At 38.7% G+C, this 9,645-nt stretch overlaps 1 protein-coding gene across 1 annotated transcript in view; it reads left to right on the top strand.

The window, feature by feature from the left end:
* Positions 1–621: 621 nt before the first annotated feature.
* wwc1 (WW and C2 domain containing 1) overlaps positions 622–9,645 on the top strand; it is a 55,392-nt gene continuing 46,368 nt past the window's right edge. Inside the window, exon 1 of the mRNA XM_034140227.1 lies at positions 622–1,575. Coding sequence (XP_033996118.1) covers positions 1,457–1,575 — 119 coding nt within the window. The 5' untranslated portion in view covers positions 622–1,456. The remainder of the gene's footprint in view (positions 1,576–9,645) is intronic.

Below are 9,645 nucleotides of genomic sequence, written 5' to 3'. Positions count from 1 at the left end.
GCCTCTAGTAACAAATATGTGCTTTTCATACCTATAAATTAATGTGTCATATTCAAAGTGTTGAGGCTAAATTGCTGTCAGGATATTCTTTTTTTTTTATTTCAGCTAAATCAACTGGAGAAATGCATCCTGTAAAACTGACCTGAAGTCATACTTTATTGAATATGAAGTTGATCCATTAAGCAGTTCTACATTTTGACCTGCAGAGGGCAGTGTTGCCTTGAAAGTTTGTTCATCCACAAATCCTTGAAGGCAAGTGGGCTATTAGTATAAAACACACTATTTAATTTTTTTTTTTTCGTTTGTAGACATATACATACATCATAGGAATCTAAAAGAAACCAAGTCGTCAAACTGTCTAAAACTACACAACAACGAAACTGAAACAATTATAAATCTATAAAAACAATTAAACATTTTTATTAGAAAAATTGACAAAAGTTAACGCAAAATGATGCAGTACTTGAGTTAAATGTACTCAGTAACTTAATATCACTGATTCTGCATTTGAAAAGTATGACCGGAAGTCTTATTTTGCTGACCAAATCTGTGAATTAATATTTTATTTTGAAACGATAACCGGAAGTCGTGGTGAATGTTTGTATCTTGACAGCGGTCGAACCGGCCGAAGTCATCGGGACTCGGGGAAAGACTTTACCGCCGCTGCAGCTGCCACCGCTCCTCTCCTGTCCGGCTTTTAAACGGATAACTAAACAAAAATAACGTACAAAGTTTCTGGAGGATTTACCGGATTTTAACGACTGTGGATCCAGCAGTTACTTTTCTTCTCTCAGCGGTGTTTACTCTGTTTGTTTCCCCGAGGCTAGCATCGGTTACTGCTGCTAAACATGGTGGCCTGTCGGAGAGAAGAAGAAACGAGTCCAGTTTGGGGACTTTAGAGGAATTCTTTTGGGACGGTTCTCCCTGTGAAACACCGCTGCTCTGGACACATTACCAGCCCTTTTATTATTTTTGTTTTATCTGGAGGTTTTTAGGACTTTCTTGCCTTTCTGTTGAAACAAGCTGGTGTTTTGTGGACCGTGGATAATTGTTAAACTTCAGAAGTTATCACTAAAACACCTTTAAAGTTTTTCACCCGATTTGGGAAAAATTGCAATAACATGCACTTGGAAAAACTCGTCAAATAGCGTCACGTTTTTATTTATATTACGGATGATTCAGATAAGAATTGATGCACAGCCTGCAGGAACTACTTTTTATCCTCTTGAGTGTCTTTTAACAGTCCCCCCCCCTTTTTTTTTAGGTTTGATTCCTTGTTAATCTGTGGATTATTATGGATTATTATTATGATGGCCTAATCCAAACTGCATCAAACTGGGAATTTGGGGAATAACTGCTGATACTGTTGCTGATGATGATGACAGAGAAAAGCGATGGTTTCCCTTCGTTATGATTTTGAGTAGAGAGGAGTTAATTACATGGAGACTCGCCTGACATGCCAAGGAAGGAGTTGCCACTACCTGAGGGTTGGGAGGAGGCCAGAGACTTTGATGGCAAAGTCTATTACGTTGACCACATTAACCATTGCACCAGCTGGATCGACCCCAGAGACAGGTAGGAGTGTGTGTCTCTCTGTGTGTGTGTGTGTGTGTGAGTGAGATCAAGATGTTGTAAAACTACTGGAAAGATGGATGACTTTTGACCTGCTGCAGGTTATCATGAGTCAAGCTACAAGCATCTTATTGAAATAAATCACCTGTCCTGTTAAAATAATACAAATGTGACTTGTGCATATTCATATAAGGAATATAGGACATTGAAATGGACAACCCCTGCAAATATGCATTATTACCATAGACTGTAAATAGATTATTACATATAATGTAACACAATTCAATGCAGCAGTGGCAAATACAAAGTTGTAGCCCCCTCCCAAAAGAAATATCAACAGCTAATTGGAAAACAAATTGGAAATACTTTTACTACCAAGGATGGATAGGCTGTTTTTTCAGTCATTTGTCCATAATTGGAAGAACATTTTTTTTGTAAAAGCTCATATTGGACCTGCTTCCAGCTAACACTAGTTTCGAAATGTATCTCTGAATGTGATTAATGATACAACTATTTTCTCCTGCAAATGTTAAGAATGCAAATCAAGAGTTACTCATATTGTCCAACCAAAAGTCCAAACTAGCCAAATATTCAGTTGATGTTTAACAATGGATGTGAGCAAAATCAGAGCATCTGGATCTAGTGAGTGTTTGGCAGTGTTGCTAGAAAAGTAACTGAAACATGAAGGCCTAGTATACAGTAGTTACTGAAAATAGGCCAAAATGTACTCTGCAAAGCATCCAACGCCATCTATCATCCGACCGCTCTGGGACAAAGATGCTGAATCAGACCTCTTCTAAAAACCAGACACCCATGTTTATACCTAAAACTAGTATGACCATCATCACCAAACCTTATGACATTTTACAGCGCTATGTGTAGTTGTTTGGTACACAAATCAAGTCATAAACAATGTCGCCAAAATATTTTCATACAGTGTAATTCATGTTGTCTTTAATGTCTTCTCTCAAATCTCTTTAATTGTATTTATTAGCATGTCTTAAGCTCCTGTGAGATATCCCAAAGGATTTGGCTTGAAGTCTTATACTAAAGGTCTTTATCTGCATCACACTTTCATCTTCAGGCAATGTGTCTTATTAGGTTATTTTTCTTCTGAGGAATATTGTGAATTTAAGTCTCTCTCTAAAGGTGTAGTCTTTTAATACAAAAAATACAAAAATAAGAGACGGATGGGGGGGGACATAATCGACATAAGAGCCTCAGCATTCAAAATAGAGCTGCAACAATTAGAATCAATTAATCATTCACCTTTTTATAATCCATGTTTATTTAGAAAAACCTTCAAGCAAGAATGCCAAAAAATTGTCAACATTCCTCAAATGCAAAAACTTGTTGCCTAACAATCAATTAAATACTGAGACTATGGACATTTGGACTGAGATGTTGGTCGAACAAAACAAGGCAATTCAACATGTTAATTATTTGTTTACCTTTAAATGTCAAGTCAATTTATTAGGCAGCATACATTGACCTTTTGTCAGGCAAAATGTATTTAAGAAATGCCATTGTAATTATCAACAGCTTAAGGTCGGCTTTGAATGTCTTATTTTGCCCAATTTAATCTTATACTGACCGTAAAGTCATTCAGTATTCTGTTTTGGATGACAAAGAAACATATCATCCCATCTGAGAATGTGGAACCAGACAATGTTTGTGACTTTTTTTTTTAAAGAAGTAACATTATTTATTTGATTACCACCAGTGTTTCCCACAGAATTTGATTCTATTTCGGGTGGCCCACGCACCATCATTTGAGCTTTACTGGTCGTTAACCTGGAAACGGCTTTAAGTGAGGGTTATAAAAGTCAGTATCACAATAAGAGATCATCCTAATGAGAACAAGAGCAGCAAACATTCCTGCAAATATGATGTCTGCCGTCAGAGCTGTAGTCTTAGCTTTTTTAATTACTGATTCAACCTTGAAGCTGGTTGTCATCCTTTGGCGTATTCTGAAAGCTTCAAGAACATCTAGGGGATGATAATTTGATAAACATGGTGTTCCTTCTCACGGTGTACTCTGCTTTTAGTGATGTCTCATAAGCCTTGAAACAGGAGGCAGGGAGTAAACAGATGGCAAGGCACCCTCAAGTCATTAAAAAAAGAGGATGTTCGAAAACCCAGAAACCTTCTCATGAGTCAGTACCTGTTATAAATATCCCCGGTAATACACTCTCTTGGGGATGCTATTGGGTTAAGTGTGGTTGTGTAATATCATGCAAATTGTGAGTCTTTATTTCTACTTTGATTTATGAATGCTAGCTTGATGTTGTATTTGTTTTCATAACACCTAAATAGCGACACAAATGACCTCAGTAAAGCACCGTGCCAATGACCTGCCCTACTAATGAACCACAAATCACGTAACATCACCATCAGTATTTTGTTTACTGCCTTCCACTCAGCCTTCAGTTTCCTTTTCTCGTACTGCATCGTTAAATAGAATACACCTAAAGAGACTTTAAACTTGAAATGAGAAATCCATCATGGTTGTTGTTTTTTTGGTCAGTTTTCAATTATTATCATAGACTAGAGGAGCTGTGAGCTCCTGTTTGTGCTTTCCATGGCGCTTCAACAGAATTAATCAACTTTATTGTCAACACAACATAACCAAGAAACAAACAGTGAGCAAACGTTAAGGCACGGCAAATAGTGATCTAATGTTGTCGAGGAATACTGCAGCATAACTATGCAAACATAACTTAAAACAAATAAATGTGACTTAAGTTTTCGAACAGAGATTGATTACTCACAGCATCTCAAACAAGTTTCAGGTCTTTGGCAGTTTATCTTTCCATAGTTAAATGGATGTTAGCCAATGATTCTATAGTCATTCAAACCTCATAGTGAAAGAAATGGAAGCCAGTTGCTGCCTTAGAGGTTAAACACAATAAGCCAATGGCTGCCTTTCAAGGGGCCCTATTAAGCAAATGTTCAGGTTTCAAAATTGTGTTTTTTAATGCTCAAAAAGCTCTTTATTTTTCTCATGCTGCCTGTGGTGCAGCACCTCTTTTCACCCTCTGTCTGAAACCAGAGCCCAGTCTGCTCTGATTGGTTAGCTGACCGGCTGAAGAGATGTCCCGCCCCTATTAGCCTATCACATACAATGTGTTGGAGCACTGGCCAAAAGAAGTACAAATGTTACGTAGTGATGTCACTATGTCGTGGAAGTAAACAAAGGAGTTCAATTGATCGATTTTAGCCTTTGCAGACCATTTACATGCACACAAACCTATATAACACACTACAGGAAAGGGAAAACCTAAAAAGCATTATCGGGCCCCACAATAGTTACAATCAATGGAAGCCAATGCCTGCCTTGAATATTAAACACAAGAGTGAAATGGATGGAAGTCAATTACCGTAAGATATACACCATTTGGAGTCCAATATATATAATATATTACAGTTGTCCTGGTGGGACATGTAAGTAATGGATTTTATTCATTAAATAAATAAATAAATAAGTAAATAAATATATGATGGTGGAGTCGACGCACTCAGGGTTTCCCACACATAGACTTTACTTGGGCGGGCCGCCCAGGTATATTAACTTCCGCCAAAGTATATAGCGAGACCCATTTAGGTTTTATCTTTTTTTATCCGTCCGCGAGCACGACGCCATCTGCGATCGATTAACTACCCCTCCTGTACCTGTTCGCTCTGCTATCGCGTGAAGGGTCTGCTTTATGCGCTCCACAGTAACTCCGCTGCGAGGCTCCGGCGAACAGTATATTTCCGATCTGCGGGAAACACTGCGCACTCTTACATGTTCCAAATATTTTTACAAAATACTTCAATGAGTTTGTTAAAGGGAAGAAATGCATGATTTTATTTGCCATAAAAGCATGCTTCATTTCAATTCCTGCAATTACAAATCAGGTGTGTTACCTTTTTTCCTCTCTCTTATAGAAATCCATCAGTGTAATAGGCTTAGCGTGCTAAGCATGCAGCGCGACATGACACAGTCCCACTTGTACAAAACAGCCTCCACAGTATGGAGGGGGGGGGGGCAGTTTTCATGGTGGGACTGGTTTTTCATCTTTACCAGTTACTTAAGACCCCTCGGACTTTGACACCAAATCCCTTTAATGGCTTATGTCTGGAATTCTGGAGGCTTAGGGGAAGTTTTTTTCTTTCTGTGGGGAGGTTTGTGTGAGAAGACGCACCAATTCTGTACTTATTGTATTAGGCTTACGTTGTGTCTGTATTTAAACACATGTTCTATGCAAGTAGAGAGCATTCTTAACTGACTTTACATTAGTTTGTAAGTTTTTCAAATAACAAATGCCTTTCCACACTGATTTTAGTTTAATTTTTTCCCGATAAATGTTAAGTAAAATGTAGCTGTAATCCAGCCTTACACTTCTTCTGTGTTTCCACTCCATGGTTTGGCACAGATCTACTACATTCAGTTCACTCTCTTTTGGATTCCTGATTGGAAAAGCTTTGGATAGTATCTGATATCTGGTACTTTTTTTGGTCTCAATTCAGCCGAGGCCCTGAGAGAGCTGTGCCGATTAGCTCACGTCAAAACACTGTAGGTCTCCAAATGATCCGAGAAATGTCACAAAAATGGCAGCCGGTAAATGCACGTTATATAATATTTGACGAAGTAAAGATGTTCTTCATAGTCTCCGGTTAAAACAGTAATTTCAAGCGTTTTGTGAGCATCTGATGACCTGAGGAAGAAACTTAAAGAAAAGACCCTGGTATCAAAAGTGAGTCAAACAGTCGTACCATGGGTTGGAAACACAACATTTTACACTTAGAGGCAGCGATAAAGACTAGAAACCTTCCCAAACAAAGTCCTTAAACACACACACACACACACACACACACATTCCTGAAACGCACGACGTGACGGACAGAGCAGCGCACACTCGCCAACCAAAGGCCTGATTCATCTAAAACCCCTTTCACTGCTTGCCAAGGTGCACGGGGTCAAAGTGCAGCCCTGCAAACCGTTAACTTCACTGCACAGAGGCTGGCCTGCTGCATTCTAGTTTTCTCTAATACGTAACCAACCATCCTATAACTTATTCATTTGAGGCTGCTCGCAACAATAATGCTCACCTGAAATGTGCTGTCTGACGGCAGATATCGGTGGTGCTTCTCACCCAAACAATTTCACACTGTTTTTGTTGTTGCAGGCTCAAAGAAAAAGCTAGAACTCCTAAATATATTCTGCTATTCAGGTCAGCTCAGATTACCATGCATATCTCGACTTTTTTTTAATAGCATTTCAATTATTGTCACACATTTCTCTGTGCTTTTACATGTTCCTAATCGATTGATCATAGCCATTCTAACATACTACACTAACATTTTAATATAATTGTTGTAAATGCCGTTCCCTAGGGTTAAGGGGATGTTTAATTTCAATTATCTACATTTATGATACTGTTGTACATGTGCAGCTCAGACTTGTGTCAGTCTTCAAATCAACTCTGGAAATCGGTTGGTCTCGTACAAATATCTTCACATTATCCACTCTATGCCTCCACTTTGTTCTGATATCAAAATTAAATGTTTTAACTATTCTAATAATGGGTTAATCAGCTATTTTATCAGCCATTCATCAAATTAAAATACAAAATATGTATTACTTCGTGCACTGGCAGCTTCTCTGAACTTTGAACTGTTGGCCATACAAATTAGGCAACTACAAGATGATCCTGCGGTCTCTGGAAGCTGGCACCTGTCCTGACTCTCTGATAATGTACAGACTAAACAGTGAACCAAAATGACCCAGGACAGTCAATCCTGTTGCGAGCTATGAGCCATTAATACAGATACCACCTTTTCTGTAGTCTTCTTGTTGTGACCAAAGCCACACTTCGCTGATTGTTCATGGAAGAGGAAGCAACGATGGTTAAGATTGCTTAACGTAGGAGTAAATATAATACACCACAAACAATGTACGTCACATTTTCTTAATAAGTTCCCATTGTATTTTTCCTTTGCGATTTATTGAAAATGTCCCTTTTGGTTTTGTGTTACCTTACCGCTGATGTATCAGGTGATTGATGAGTCACATGTTGGCTGTTTGCTTTGGATAACAAATGTCAGCAAAGCTTTTCTACCTGTACTGCTGCAGAAACATTTGAGTATTTACATAATGCTATTACCCGCAGAAATGTTGCATTAGTGACATAAGCTTAAAATGCTTACATCACAAGGGTTGCAAGGAGGCTCAGAACCGGGTTGAGATGATACTAATAGAAGAAGTTCTCTGAGAAAAAACATGAGGAGACACAAACATACAAAAAAAAGTTAGCACCAGTCAGCTTTTATATCACAGCTGCAGCCATTGGAAAACCTTTCCATCACAGTTTGTGGTTTAGGAATGAAGAAAGACAGCAAGCCTTTTTTTGACACTCACAGTTTTGTGTGTTTACATTTCTTTTGAACTGCCTGGGGCCCTCCAGAGGAACAGATAGCTGATGTTCCATATTTGAATATCTGATATAGTGGAAGATTGGGTGTTGATGATTTCAAGTGAAGTTTTCCAACATGTGTTTTACATTTCGATTTCTTCACAATTCTGGCATTTTTTGGCCATTTCAAACTAAATATCGAAAGAAAACAAACAATTGTTCTCTTTTTGAGTCTTGCAGTCACATATAAAAAGGTGGCCACAGGCTCCTAAAACATACTCGGCTTATAAATATTTCTGTTGAATTTCACAAGCACTGAAACAAGAAAATAAATGGAACGAAAAGGGAAGAACAATAGAAGTAAAAGAAGAAAATCTCTGTATTCAGCCAAGTTGCCTTCGAGCCCTTATAAATTCTTTAAAGTGCAATATCATCCATCCTTCCTCTTCGTGACGCATTGAATGCATATCGTCAGCTGAAAGGAATGTTATCTGGATAACGCTCCGTGCTTTTATGGGGAGGGTAATGTGCAGAAATACTGAGGCAATTCCCTGCTGTAATTTGTCTTAATCATGATAAATTCACAATTTCACTGAATTCTTCGCTGAATCATTACGGATTAAACCTTGAGAGCAAAAGGGTTGTGTTGTGCGTGTGTGTGTGTGTGTGTGTGTGCGTGTGATTGCTTTCACTGTTGGACCTTGAGCGGCTGTGAAGTGTTGTTGCGAGCCTCATAACTCAACTTGAGGAATTTATACGCCGTCTGACTCACCGTTGAGATATGCAGCCCGCCTCCCTGTGTGTTTGCACGCTGTCGCATGCTTTGTCACTTTGCATTAGGAACACTCTGGCTGTTTACCTTGGTATGTGAAACCTGGGGGGGGGGGGGGGTTTAGAGGGTGAGTTTTAGAGGCTGATACCGCACCTGTATGGATGTCCTGCAAATACATTTCTGACCCTTTTGATGCCAAAATATCACAAGAATTCAGTGTTTTCCTCTCAGAGTTAGCTGCAGATAAGCTTCTTAAAAAACATGCAGACTATCATGTGACATTCTCCACTGAAACCCGTACTTATTAATTGGTAGGTTTAGCAGTTATGTAAGGTGGAGTTACACACTCTGGTCGGGACATAATAGGAGGAAAAATTCCACATAACATCAGTTTCAAATCAGTGACTGCCTCATTATTATCGTATATAAATGTCTTTCTCTTATTTTGTATTGCACATTCTTACTTTAACTTCTTAGATTGATATACATATTTGTCCATTTTTTTCTTATTTGTGTTTTATTTATTTCATTTGAAATTGGAGCAGCTGTCACAAGCCCCCATTTCCCCCTGGGATTAATGAAGTTTTCTGATTCTGATTCAAGTGGCTACTTTTAAGCAACAAATAAAATCTTATCCTGGCTTTAGTCAGGCTTGCATAAGAGAGTATGGTTTTGAGTGCATGTGCATGCTTTTGTTCACTTGACTAACCTGAAATAATAAATCCTAAAACTATGCGCAACATTGCAGTGCTTGGTCTCGGCGCAGCATGCTCTCGGCCTTTAAGGATGATAGCAAGTAGCAACTCTGCAAATCATCCAAGCGACAGCAAGCTGCTTCATCTGAGCAATCTGATCAAATCTGATGTCAAAGATACCAGTCTCAAATGTGTCAGCAATGGCTTT

Source organism: Trematomus bernacchii, unplaced genomic scaffold, assembly GCF_902827165.1.
Source record: "Trematomus bernacchii unplaced genomic scaffold, fTreBer1.1, whole genome shotgun sequence".
Taxonomy (NCBI): Eukaryota; Metazoa; Chordata; class Actinopteri; order Perciformes; family Nototheniidae; genus Trematomus; species Trematomus bernacchii.
The sequence above is the reverse complement of the archived record's forward strand: the minus strand, read 5'-3'. Positions and strand labels throughout refer to the sequence as shown.